This window comes from Neltuma alba, unplaced genomic scaffold (assembly GCF_004799145.2).
Source record: "Neltuma alba isolate B1F8T4 unplaced genomic scaffold, ASM479914v2 tig00010438_pilon, whole genome shotgun sequence".
Classification (NCBI taxonomy): Eukaryota; Viridiplantae; Streptophyta; class Magnoliopsida; order Fabales; family Fabaceae; genus Neltuma; species Neltuma alba.
In genome coordinates, this window is record NW_021635334.1 from 125,341 (window position 1) to 139,743 (window position 14,403).

Genomic DNA, 14,403 nt, shown 5'->3' on the forward strand with positions numbered 1-14,403 from the left:
ATGAAGCAAATTTACTGGGAAGAGATTTGCCTATTGCCCAAAAGAGATCAGCTTGCTGCTAATGAAGTATGATCCTCGTATTTCACTAGAATTAAAAAAAAATGATATATGCGGATGACTAATTTCAGTTTTATTAAAGGCATGAGACTGAGATCAATAAAATTAATTTGTTAAGATAAAATTAGAAGAAACTCAGCGTGATTTACATTTAATTTTATAAGCAATAGGTCTATTCACGAAGGAAAAAGGAAACGAACCTTCTCACACTTCATGATCAAGAATTTCCAACCACATCATCCTCGATAATAATAATTTCCACAAATGATGGTGATGGGGATAATAAATTTATGGAGTGTCACTTACGTTGTTAGAAATTAATCACATAAATCTGTTACTCATGCCACGACAGCCTCTTATTTCTTCTTTTCTAGTCACCTTTCATGATCAGAATGCCTCAATTGAGAGTAATTATAGTATCTATATCTTGACGTGTAGAATAAAATGTAGAAGAGTTAAACGAGCTTTTTTTCTTTTCTTTTCTTTTGTTTTTTGTTTTGTTTTTGACCTTCAATTCAAACGAGCTCGGTACACACATATTCCTCAACCAATCAAAAAGATGCATGGTATATTAATTTCAATGAAATTGAAAGAAATTCAGAAGCGACTTATATTTTAATATATTGATATTCTGGTCGGGCCAATCACATATCAGTATGACCCATATGGTGTTATCACCCAAACTCTAGTTAATTAATAAATTAATTGATATTAAGATTATCCCATCATCACTTGTTGGAGTTTATTTTGAAGTTAGTCTCATTCCCCAGCATTTTAATTATGTTGCAAGCCACACACACACACATCCTAGTTCCCCTTCATCATATTGTTGTTTCAACCGTGAGTTTCAACCAAAAGCAGTTTAATGTAGAGACTTGAAGTATGGATCAGAGGAAAATATATTCGAAAACAAATAAAATGGATTAATATAGTTGTGTTATATTTTTCGGACACGTACTCTAATCATACTTCAAAATATATCTATGTCCTTGCGTGTAGAAACTTTTTTTTCTCTTTTTCTTCTTGTTTTTTTTCTTTGAACTTGAAGTCAATGGAGTTCGGGGGATATATGTGTGTGTGTGTGCCGCAACCAATCAAACAAATCCATGGTATCTATAAAAAGAAAAGCCAACACTACTACAGAATAAGGAATACTTGACGCTAAATACTTGACGGTTATAACAAAAAACCTTCAAATATAGTATGTCGGGAGAAAACTTGACGGTTTTAATAGGAACCGTCGAGTTTCATTCGATAATACTTGACGGTTTTTTAAAAACAGTCAAGTTTTCTATAATAATACTTAATATAACCATCAAGTATTGTTAAGGTAAACTTGACGGTTTAAAGATTAAACCGTCAAGTTTTATAATACTTGACAGTTTTTCATTATAGACGTCAAATATTATTTTAAAATACTTGATGGTTACAAAGAAAAACCATCAAGTATTATGTTTTAAAACTCCCTGCAGGAATTATATAATATATACCTACTATTCTGATTCTGATCAATCAAAGCTAGTTCATGCTATTAGCAAGCTACTAATTAATGCAAATCAAAAGATATCTAATTGGATATATATATACTCACTCATATATTTATGCAAATCGATATAGATATCTAATTAATGCAAATTGAGTATATATTTATGTTTTTAATTTAATTTGGAGTGTTTTTTTTTTTCACTTAATTAACTGGTTTACGGGATCCGAAATCAGATCAACATGCGTCGTAGCACTCCCACACTTTAAATAAGTGGTTAGATAGATGAATTAGACGTTTGATGCGTAATCTTTGTGAATGGAGCACATTTAGTTGGAAGGGATTGGTCTATTACCTTAAAATGATTAGCTTTTAATGCTCCTCGTGTTTCACCACAATAAATAAATGATGATATATTCCCTTTGGTCCACAATATAAGTCATTTTAACTAATTCATCCATATTAAAAAATGTTAATTAATTCATTAATTGTGTTTTAAATAAATTTTCTTTTTCAATTTTGTTCATGTTAATCAAAGCTGTGAAAAAGAGTTAAAAATACAATGAGTTATATTTAAGTATTAATTGTAGGGACAAAATTAATAAACAAGTATTAATTATTCTTCAAGTGACTTATATTTTGAACCAACTCATCCTTTTAGAAGTGACTTATATTATAGACCCGAGGGAGTATATGAATGAATAATTTGAAGTTTTATTGAAGGCGAGAGACTCATTGATAAATTAATATTAGTTTCAATAAATTAAAGGGAATTCAACGTAATCTATATTATATATGCGCATGCTTAATTGGTATATATATTCATCTATTGAAAAAGAAGAAAACAAAGGAGATGAACCTTCTCATACGGCATAAATAAAAATTTCCATCCACGTAATTGTTAATGATAATTTCCACAAATGATGTTGATTGTCAGTGTTGCTAAATTCGAGAAGTGTTACTTACGTAATTAGAAATTTATCGCATAACTCAGTCATACATGCCACGACAATATTTTATTTCTACTTTTTAAGACGCCTTTCATGACCATAATGCCTCACATGAAATTGATTGATGTTAACCATTGATTAATTCTATTACCACTACTGCAATATCTATGTCTTTACGTGTAGAATATTCTATAGAAGAGCCAAACGAGTCTTTATTCTTTTTAATTTTTATTTATTTTGACCTTCAAGTCAATGGAGCTCCTGATATGTATCTTCTTCAACCAATTTATACGTGGTATCTAAGAAAAGATAAGGTGGGAATTATGTTAATACATATTAATCTATTTTGTTTTTAGTTTAAGAGAAAAATTAACCTTTTAAGTTTTAATTCAATTATGACTTGCACGTATGAAAAGTTGGAAAAGCCACAGTCCCTCCGCTGTTGCCTTGTATTAATATTAACTACACAAAGTTAAAAGAAATTAATCGTGATTTATATTTTATACATAGATTTTGATTCACGTTTGATCGGTGTATTCATCTATTGAGGAAGAAGAACAAAGGAGAAAAACCTTCTCACACGGTACGAACAAAAATTTCCAAACACATCATTGTCAATGATAGTGATGGTAATAATAAATTCGATTGCCACTTGTCAGTTATGCATGCCCCGACAACTTCTTATTTATACTTTTTCTAAACATTTTTTTTATAAATAACTAATTTTTTTAATTGATTTAACTTAATTAGGAAAAATATCTGTTAAATTTTAAAATGATAAATATGTCATGCTAACTACTCTTATAAAAAATTTTGAGTATTTGACTACTTTTCTAATGATTTTGAGTCAAAATATGTTAAAATCACATATTTATTATTTTAAAATTTAATAGTGATTTTGCCATTTTATATGGTACAGACAAAAGAGTAATTATTTAAGGCACCGCCTTGCCCTTACCCCGTTCATATCACTTCTTCCTCTACCAATCAAACTGACGCACGTTAGCTATAAAAAGATAAGGTAGGAATTTACTCTGACTCTGTTAAGTCAAAGCCGTGTTTGTCCATCGATATAGTTAATTCCCTTTGTGTCATAATTTATAATTTATTTTAAAAAAATTTATTAATTACACATATCAAGATTTTATTAAAAGATAATTATAATGCATGCGCTTGGTAATGACATTTTAAAAAAAATCAATATATATTTATTTCAAATAATTAATTTAACCAATATTTTTAAATTAGTTATCTAATTTTTATATTATTTATATTATTGGGAGGAAGCACTAATAAATTAACGCAACATACTCATTTTTTTTTTTTCACATTTTGATATCTAACTGTTCAATTAGAAGAGAATAGCCTTAATGGTTACGGTCAGTGGAGTATGGTCCTCGTATTTCACGAGAATAAACAAATAACGATATATGTGGATGATCAATTTAAGTTTTATATTTTGACGGAATGAGACTGATATAAATAAAATTAATACTAATTTCAATAATATTAAAAAAAATTCGGTGTCATTTATAGTCTCATATATATAAATGAAAGTAATATTAATTTCAATAATATTAAAAGGAATTTGGCGTCATTTATAGTCTCATATAAATGTAATTAATACTAAGTTCAGAATATTAAATTCGGCGTCATTTATATTTTGATTCAAGCTTGATTGGCATATTCAAGCTTGAAACAGTTAAAGAGATGAACCTTTTCATATGACATGAATGAAAATTTGCGATCACAAAAATTTCGTAGAAAACGGTCAGATATATTATTAAAAATTAATGATACAAGTTAGTCATGAATGTTACAGCAACTTCTTATTTCTGTTTTTCTGGACGCCCTTTGTTACCCTAATACCTCAAATGAGAGTGATTGATATTAACTATTGATTAATTTTAAGTTAGAAATTAAATAATTATTTCAAATGAACTTTTATCAAACGATTTTCCATTTTAAGAGAAAACTTAACTGATCAAATTAATTAAATGATAAGAATTTTTTTAACTTAAACTCAAATGAAATTTAAGCAATTTGAATTCTGAAAAAAAAATAATAGAAGCAATTGCTGATTCATTACAAGTATTATTAACAATATTTTTATAATTAATACATATATCTAAAAAATAAAAATAGGAAATTTTTTTAGAAAATTAGGGAAGGTTTTGAGAGAATATTGATGTTCTGTGATATTTTTCGGACATCTACTTGATGAATTATAACAATATTTTTATAAGTAATACATATATTCACACACATATATTCTTCAACCAATCAAAATGAGACAATATGCGTGTCAATTAGATGATTGGTTCTTAATAATTGTGAATGGAGAAAATTTAGCTGAAGAGATTTGTTTATTATATTACCCAAAAGAGATTAGCTTTTACTGCTGGTAAAATATGCTCCTCGTATTTCACCAGAATAAATAAATAAATAAATAAATAAATAATGATATATGTGGATGAATAATTTAAAATTCTACTGAAGGCATTAGACTCAGATAATTAATATTAACTTCAATAAAATTAAAAGAAATTTGGCGTGATTTGTGCTTTATACGTAGATCTTGGTTCAAGTCTGATCCATATGTTCATCTATTGAAGAACGAAAAAAGAGACGAACCTTCTCACAGCATGAACAAAAATTTCCAACCACATAATCGTCAATGGTAATTTCCTCAAATGATAGTGATGTCGATGAGTGTGTCACTGACGTTGTTAAAGATTAATGACACAAATCAATCGTTCATGCAACGACAACCTTTTCTACGTATTAATTTTAGAGACCTTTCATGACCAGAATGCCTCATATGAGGGTTATTAATGTCAACTATTGATGAATTAATTTGAGGTTATAAATTAAACAATCATTTCAAATAAAATTTCATCAGCTGATTCAGATAATTTGCTTTCTGAATAGAAAATTTAGACTAATCAAATTAATTAAATGATAAGAATGTTTTAAACATCAATTGTTTTTACTTTAAATAAAAATTATAGTCCTTTTTCATGAACCAAAAATCTTCCTCTACTGAGTTATTAATATTTATCACGTTGGTTGACGCCAATATTTCTACGTTCTAAAATAAAATTATTTGAAAACTTTGGTGAGCCGCTTGTGTATAAATGACCCAAGGATCACTCACTTCACATCCACAAGACGCCTCCCCTGTTCTTACCATATCCAAATGAAAAGAATCCTAGGCATGTTCAGCTCTAAGTTCAATTTCTTTTGGCTTGTTGGAGCTTTATGTCTCTTTTGGTGTGCAGGATGTTCCAATGTAAACATCAGTTGCGCAGAGACAGATAAGGAAGCTCTTCTCAAATTAAAACATGGTTTCGTTGATGAGTCCGGCATGTTATCCACCTGGAAAAGTGAAGCTGATTGCTGTGAGTGGAGTGGAGTATCATGCAGTAATTTGACCGGTCATGTAATCGAGCTCGGTCTTAGTTCCTTGGGAGGTAATATCGATTCCTCATTATGTGATTTGCAGCATCTAACTTACTTGTATCTCGATGGAAACAATTTCGAAGGGAGCAAAATTCCAGAATGCATTGGCTCACTTGGTCAACTAAGAGAGTTAACTATTCCGGGTGCTTCAATTGGTGGCACTATTCCCCGTGGGCTGCAAAATCTATCCAATTTGCAAACTCTCTACCTTAGCTCTAATGATTTGATTGTGAAAGATCTTGAGTGGATTTCTCACCTTTCTTCTTTGAGATCTCTTGACCTCTCAGGCGTTAATCTAAGTCAAGCTTTTGATTGGCAGTCATCATTATCCAAAGCTCCTCATCTGTTTGAGATTTACTTGAAAGGTTGTGATCTTATATCTCATCATTTCAATCCTGCATCTTTTGTCCACACAAACTCTTCCACGTCCCTCAAAAACCTTTCTCTTGCAGAAAATAATTTAGACTCTGCAATCCTACCCTGGCTGTCTAACATTAGCAACGTCTTAACAGATCTTGATCTCAGTAATAACGCTTTGGAACATATTTTTCCAAATACTTTTTCAAATATGAATTCTCTTGAATCTTTATCTCTTTATGGTAATTCTTTGCGACATATTCCTTCAGATGCTTTCCAAAACACCACTTCTCTTGAATTTCTGTATCTTGAAGGGAATAAACTTGAGAACAGCATGCTAAAATCCATCCCCAATTTGTGCCGATTGAAATGGTTGTGGTTGGCCTACAACAATTTTTCAGGTCAATTAAGTGATTGGATACCACAGTTAAGGTGCGCTCAAAATAGTATAGAGGACTTGCAGTTAAGTGACAATCCTTTTAGTAGCGGACCATTTCCCAATTTTTCAAGATTTTCAAATCTAGTGCGTTTAGATCTTGAGAACACTAGTCTTCATGGGTCAATTCCACAATCATTTGGGCACTTATCTCACCTTTCCGTATTGGATTTGAGTTATAACAATTTAACAGGGCCATTGCCGGTGTTTGCCGGATTTATATCGTTGATGTACTTAGATCTGTCCAACAATAGGTTGAATTCTGTCATTAATGAAACACATATTTCAACTCTCTCTAACTTGGCATATTTAGATGTGTCACACAATATTTTTTTCAACTTCAGTTCGCATTGGGTGCCACCTTTTCAATTGCGAGAATTTCGTGCAGCATCGTGTAATTTTGGTCCCCACTTTCCCTGCTGGTTAAAGTATCAAAGGGAGCTTAACATGTTGGACATTTCTCATGCGTCAATTTCAGATTCAATTCCTCAATGGCTTTGGCAATCTTCTTTACGATACTTGAATCTTTCCCATAACAAACTTTATGGGGAGTTGCCAAAATCACTCTTGAAAATTGACAATATTAATTTGGATTTGAGTTTCAACAATCTCTCCGGTCCCCTACCATATTTCCCACCAAATGCAATAGGAGCGTTGCTTCTCTCAAACAATATGTTTGCAGGAACCTTATCTTTCATCTGTGCAACTCTTCAAGCAAGTTTATCTCATCTTGACATTTCAAGCAATTTTTTGTCGGGAAAACTTCCTGATTGTTGGGGCCAACTTCCTTTCTTGGAGGTTCTAAGATTGGGAAACAATCATTTCTCTGGACCAATACCAAACTCAGTTGGTACTTTGAACTTTCTTGCAAGTATCCATCTGAATAGCAATAACCTCTCTGGGAATTTGCCAGCTTTGATGAATTCTTCGTACTTGCTGTTCATTGATTTTGGACAGAATAATTTGACTGGAAAAATGCCATCATGGATAGGGCAGTACTGCCACTATTTGATCGGCTTACGTTTGCAAGCAAATAGGCTTCACGGAAGCATTCCTACAAATTTATGTAATTTGCCACATCTTCAAATCTTAGATCTCTCAAAAAATAATTTAACAGGAAATATACCTCGTTGCTTTGGTAATTTGAATGCTATGTCAAATATGACATATGTGAGCCAAGAAATTTCTTATCGTGTTTCTGGAAACTATTTTGAATCATCACTCATGGACACAGCAATGTTGTCATGGAAAGGAGCATATGTTGAGTACAGTAAGAATCTTCGATTCATGAAAACCATTGATCTCTCTTGCAATGACTTAACAGGAGGAATCCCAAGTAGCATAGCTGCACTTGTGGCATTGGCTTCCCTAAACTTGTCTAGAAATCATTTGAAAGGATGCATTCCTATCAACATGGGTCAAATGGAAAGGTTGGAATCACTTGATTTGTCATACAACTCTCTTTCTGGTGAAATTCCAATCAGCTTCTCAAATTTGAGTTTTCTTAGTATGTTGAACTTGGCCTTCAACAATTTATCAGGAAAAATTCCAACTAGCACCCAACTTCAATCCTTCACTGCCTCCGGTTATATAGGAAACCAGGGGCTTTGTGGCTTGCCACTTACAGAGAGATGTCCAGAAGATGGGATTTCAAATCTGAATCCCAATGCACATGACATTGATGCAGATGGAGATGATAATCTCATAAGCTTTGGGTTTTATGCGAGCATGGCTCTTGGCTTCATTACTGGGTTTTGGGGAGTTTGTGGGACTTTAATTCTCAAAAAGTCTTGGCGGCATTCCTTTTTCCACTTCTTTGAAAACACGCATGATTGGATTTATGTTCAAGTTGCTATTTTGAAGGCGAAGATAAAGAGAAGGTTCCAACACTGACAGGTAAGCATTTTTTTACAATATAATTGCGATACCCTGATAATAAGATTATTCATTTGCTAGATTGTTGTTGTGAATTGCAACATATCATCAATCTAGAGAAACTACTTACTATGATGATAAGTTCAAAATTTTTACGTATTTTTATTCAAAAAAATTTCTTAATGTTACGTTTGTTACTCTCAATCTCATGTGAATATAAAATATAATGTAGGCCCTGAAGCTAGTTGAAGAGCATGCACATTGCAACAAATTAGTGAATTGTTGATAGCATGTGACAAATGTGAATTGTATCTAAGCCTATATATACTTCGTATAATTTAAGAATATGTGACAACTTTGCTTGATTACGTAGATGGTTGGAGAAAGTTGCAGAAATAATCATCTTGCTGGTGAGGTTTCGACTACATCGGGAATGGGATGGTGTATTACGAGTGAGCACGACTGGATCTGCTCTTCTATTTTACTTTCTTGTTTTGTTTATATTTCTTTCTCTTCATGTAAGATGAAAGCCAGGTCACTTGTCAGCCGTTGCAAAGTTCCGTAATCCGTGTTGAGAGTGTTATGTAATCACTGCAGTGTTAGTGTTACATTAGAAATTTCATCATCTGTGGTTCTATTTTTTGGCAAAGAAAAAGTATGGCTCCTTTTAACCATTATGTTCATTACATAATACAATTATCCACTAACATCCACTACATTCAGAGATAATGGATCAAACCATAAAGGTAGCAGCCATTATGGGACAAGATTTTATTAAAGCCTTACTTGGTCACATATTTTCTTCTTTTCCTTAGTTGGTGACACCAGAGGGTTTCATCCCCCAGCATATATTAGATGACCAAACTGACCATACACAGAAGCAATAATGTCTCCGATTACCAGCAACCAAAGTGGTTCAACCTGATCAAAAGTATTTGTCTGGCTCGATCATCATCCCATATCAACCACCAGTCCCAGAATCAGATTGGGGTTTCTGGTAAACTTCAATCTAGCTTAGCAACAACTTCACTGGAAAATTATGGTTTGCTAAACAAAACTCTCATATTAATAAAGGCACCTCCACTACCGTACCCATGGTATACTACTGCGGAACAGCCTCAATGCATTACAACGGACATCATCATAAACAAACATGAACATATATACGACGTGCATACACACACATACACACACAGACACACACAAAAACACAATAACTATGCAAATACTTGACGGCATTTTTGCATGCATCTACGTATTAACCATCAATGGCAGATTGGTTAGCATTGTTAAGCAAGAGATCCAACTCTTTGGCAAATTTCTCCATGGTTTCTGGCGGCAGGCAAACAGGTATGATTCTTCCTTCCTCACCTTTACTATTCGTATATCCAACGTAGAAAGTGAATCCTTGAAATGTGCCAAGTCCACTCAAAGCAGGACCAGCAAACACAGCCTTGCCCCACCCAAAATCAACATCTTTAAATCCAAGACGAGAAAAATCTGCAACAATGAATGACCTCACTGTGGTGAAACTGGGTCGTCCTCTGCTCACCAACAGATCAGCCACCGAGTGAAAATACTCGCCATTCACTACATCCTTTGCTTTTCTAACCAACTTCGAACCATACTCTAACGGACTCTCACACAGTTTTCCAGCAATCGAAAACGCCGTCGGAAACACCACGGCATTCCCATAATACCCTTTTGGTAATGGAGGGTTGAATCTATCTCGTCCCATACGTGCATTAGCCAGGAACATGAGACGAACTTCGTCTTGTGGGTCTAGTTCTAAAGCTTTTGTACGACAATACCAGAGACAAGCCGTGATGAGGTCGAATGAGGTTGATTGGGTTAGGTGGTTGGGAAGTAATCTACGGAGGGATGAGACTTCGGAGGGTCCGAAGAAGAAAGACCGATGAACAATGTTGGTGGAGGGAATATGGTCGCCGACCACTTCATCGTACTCATGATGGGTGAGTGTAATGTTTGGTGGGTCTCTTGCGTTTAGAAGATCTCTGTTCCAGACTGGTAGAATCGAAGGTTGGGTTGCACCTTTGGCTATTTCGGCCAGGGCTTTCATGAATTGTGCAATACCAGGTCCATCGCTCATACTATGATTCATGCGAAGGCCAAAGATGAAGCCACCACACTTGAGACGTGTTACCTATAATTCATGAAGATGGATCATATTAGTATTGCAAAATTCTCTCTCTCTCACACACTGCTGCTTATCATAAATATAACGTCTACTTGAAGATTTTATCCTGATTCTAATTAAATATAAGGTCACATTTGTTCTTGTCAACCATATATTAAAATTTTCTTTTCTATAATATATCCTATTTATTGAACTATATTATTTTATCTCTGCGCATTAAATTTTAGTAATTAAATAGTAGAGTCATATTTGAAGAAATGTCACAAATTATCTATATCATAAATTACAATTAATTAATTAAGGGAAAATAGCCAAAAAAAAATACCTGTTGGATTTCAAAATGACAAATAGTTGGTGCTGACTATTTTTGTAATAATTTTTATAAGTCAGAATCTGTTAATATCACCCATTTATCATTTTGAAATTCAACAGGCATTTTTTCTCATTTTTCTAATTAGTTAAGACTTAAGTTGATCTTATATTTAGAATGGTAAGGATGGGATGAGGAGAAAAAGAAGAGAAAAATGATAAGAAGAGAGGATCCAAATCTCTAGTAGGGGGATTTGTTTTAATTCTAAATATAATATTTCAGTCTATTTCGTTTTTTAAATTTATAATTTTTGGCTAAACTCTCTTTATCGATTGCACATATTAAAGGGCTTTTCATACTAAGAAAGTGGTTTCTGATCCAGATGATAAAATAGATAAAAGGGAATATTTTATGAAAAATCAACTCACATTTTCTTAATCTATACAAATTAATTAATTCCCTAAGGAGAGGAGAGAGTATATACTTTAGCAAGCAGAGAGAGAGAGAGAGAGAAGGGGATGTGAGACCTGAATGAGCAAGATGGGACAGTGAAGGTTTCCATCTGAACCTGCGGGTGAGTAAAGAAGATCTTGGAAGCATGGAAATGGAGGATGAAGATCATCACCAAACTGTTGAAGGATGACATCGGCATCAGCCTCAATGAACATAACGCCTTCCCCATTACAATCCACCATAAGTTTGCCAAATTCACCTTCTCTAAGTCTTCCTGCAAATGGATAGTAAAACACAAGTGTCTGAGCCAATGCTTCTCTGATGACTTTTACTGGATCCTTCCCTGCCATGGAAGGTTCAGAACGATAAAAGTGTATGAATGGAGTCTGGGCTCGTAAACCAGCTTGGTCATCTATGTCTGAAAGAAGCTTCACTTCCTGAGGAGTAGGCTTCGCCGGAGCTATAAACTCCGGTTGGCACCTGCTCACGGTGAAGACAAGATTAGAAGGAGCTTGTAGCGCCGCCATTAATAAGTTCTCAAAATCAAAGTGGGGAATTTGAGAGAAGATCGAGATATGGACAATAAGTGTGTTTAGTATTAGGAGATTGATACTTCATTTGGAGGGTGTTTACGGATTTATATACTAGCTGGTTTTACGTGTCCTGTTAAAGGAAAAAGCATTTTGTTAGAAAGGTCTATGTCAATTGTTTTTTTTTTTTTTCCCTTCAAAATTATATGATACTCATGTAATGAAAACTCAATCCAGATTAGGCAGTCAAGCTAATAAACCAATTTCTTAGTTGGAAGGATTAAATTTCATTTTTTTCTCTCTCTTTGTTAACGTTAAAATGACATCATTTTGAGTTTGAAAAAACATGTCGCATTCGTGCTCTATTAACTCTATTTTGTCGAATTGTATAAGATCTATGCATGGATGCTCCATTTGTTTGTGGATTATTAATGCCACTTTATTTAAATATTATTCTTTTCTATATTATATATATTTGTACATTTTAAATAACTTATCTTAATTATAATTAGATTAACCCATATTTAACTATTGTTAAAAAACCAACTCTTTAACCCAAACAAATCCAATTTTCATTTTGCCTTCACCAAATTAAACTTGTCAACTGGGACGGCTCCATGTCCCCATAAAGCTTGGGCATCTAATTAAAAAAGCGAAAGGATAAAAAGAAAAAAAATACGAAAAAGGAAAGAAGCCATGAGGACTTATGATATGAAACGACAAATTTACTTGATCTATGCGAATCCGGAAATTGAGTGATTCCTTGTTCCTGGACATAGGCGCATCCATGACAAGACTGGTTACAAGTTATAACCAAATTATCCCTTGACCCAAAAAATTTTAAAAAAAATTAATTACACCAATTGCGATGCATTATTTAGTTGGTAATATTTCGAAAATTAATGATTCAAAACAGATATACTTTGGTAAAGCAGTTGTTTTTGTTAAAAACAAAACAACGTGCGAAAACAAGGGGCTGGTTTTCTAACTTTTCCCCCCTGAAATGGGTTTTCTCCTTCTTTTCTTTTTGAGTAAAAGCAAGTTCTATTAAACAGAAGCAACACGTGGTATACATAATAAGCAACTTGGCTTTTGCTCTCTGTCATACACTTAGCATATTCTAACTAAGAATTGCAAGTCATCAAGAAAGATCAACAAATTTTTTTTTTGGAAAGAAAACCAAAAGATTTATACTGAAGAAGGTTAGATTGAAATACAGAAGTAAAAGAAAATAAACATAGATTACATAACATAAAAATCTAGCTGAGCAAAAGAAACTGGATGGAGCAAAAGCCTTGTATCATGTGAAAGATATATCATGCTTTAAGAAAGATCAACTAATTAAGCCCACATTCTCAATAAATCATTTATCAATTGATGGCTGGAGTATCACATTTTCCAAACGGATCTTATCATTTGATGCTATTATTTTTATGAGTTAATGCCATTATTAGTCTTTATAGTTTGATCCAATTTCGATTTTGATCCCATAATTTTAATTATTAGTTTTGGTTTCTATAGTTTCATAACTTTTTGGTCTGAGTTTAACAAACGGTCTCTATATTTTTAAAGAGCTATGGTTTTTATAAGGGTGAAAACAAGTCAAGTCAAGCCAAACCTTACTTTTAACAAACCATGCCTGTTTTATAGCCTATCAGCCTGAGCCTAACTTATATAAAAGCCTAGCCTGGCCTGACCTGGCCTGAAGCCTGTTAACAAACATGTATTTTTAAAAAATTCAAATTACATAGTGATATTTAAAAAAAAAAGAAGCTAAGCTTAAAAAAAGCGTACATTATAATTAATTTTTTAGTCTTGTTTTTTATTTATATTTTAGTGTCATAAGTCCTATTTTAAATCTTAATTACAATTTACAAGGATATATATTATTCAAAACTAATTATAATTGTATATTAAAATTTGGAACAAGACTACGTTTAAGTACAAAATAAAAATTAAAATCAAGACAAATAAATAAGGGAAAATTAGTATAAAAAAAATCCCTGTTTGAAAATTTAATTGGCTAAAAGGACTTGAATGTGAGCACATACAAGTATGATCTGTGAGTGCAACATATCTTTCGGTGTGTGCAACTTATCTTTCATTGTGTGCAAATGACTTCCGTATTGATAATTGTTACACATTATTGATTGCAAATTTTCAACCAGAGATTTTTTACCAATTTTTCCAATAAATAAAGAGAAAAAACTATTAACTTTACAATGAATAAAGAGGGTATCATAATTTAATTAACATAACACATAGTTAATTAATTTATCATTCTTGGAACAAAATTTTTCTTTCCTATTTTATCTATATTTTTAAAATTTAA

The 14,403-nt window shown here is 32.7% G+C and overlaps 2 protein-coding genes across 2 annotated transcripts; one reads left to right on the top strand and one right to left on the bottom strand.

Annotated features, from left to right (window-relative positions):
* The first annotated feature begins 5,659 nt into the window (after positions 1-5,659).
* On the top strand, positions 5,660-9,024 carry LOC114756575 (receptor-like protein EIX2). Its single transcript, XM_028945523.1, has 3 exons — positions 5,660-5,963; positions 8,070-8,641; positions 8,994-9,024. Exons 1-2 carry the CDS (start codon positions 5,690-5,692, stop codon positions 8,636-8,638), a joined length of 843 nt encoding a protein of 280 aa, XP_028801356.1. The 5' UTR covers positions 5,660-5,689; the 3' UTR covers positions 8,639-8,641; positions 8,994-9,024.
* A 689-nt stretch (positions 9,025-9,713) lies between these two features.
* On the bottom strand, positions 9,714-12,133 carry LOC114756574 (benzyl alcohol O-benzoyltransferase-like). The gene is made up of 2 exons (XM_028945522.1): positions 11,616-12,133; positions 9,714-10,784 (listed from the first exon to the last, which is right to left on the bottom strand). Exons 1-2 carry the CDS (start codon positions 12,066-12,068, stop codon positions 9,879-9,881), a joined length of 1,359 nt encoding a protein of 452 aa, XP_028801355.1. The 5' UTR covers positions 12,069-12,133; the 3' UTR covers positions 9,714-9,878.
* Positions 12,134-14,403: the final 2,270 nt, after the last annotated feature.

Coding starts and splice junctions, on each gene's coding strand:
- LOC114756575 (XM_028945523.1), top strand. CDS start 5,690: ATGAAAAGAATCCTAGGCATGTTCAGCTCTAAGTTCAATTTCTTTTGG. Junction 5,964..8,069: donor CGGTCTTAGTTCCTTGGGAG/GTAATATCGATT, acceptor ATGACTTAACAG/GAGGAATCCCAAGTAGCATA.
- LOC114756574 (XM_028945522.1), bottom strand. CDS start 12,068: ATGGCGGCGCTACAAGCTCCTTCTAATCTTGTCTTCACCGTGAGCAGG. Junction 10,785..11,615: donor GTCCCATCTTGCTCATTCAG/GTCTCACATCCC, acceptor CATGAATTATAG/GTAACACGTCTCAAGTGTGG.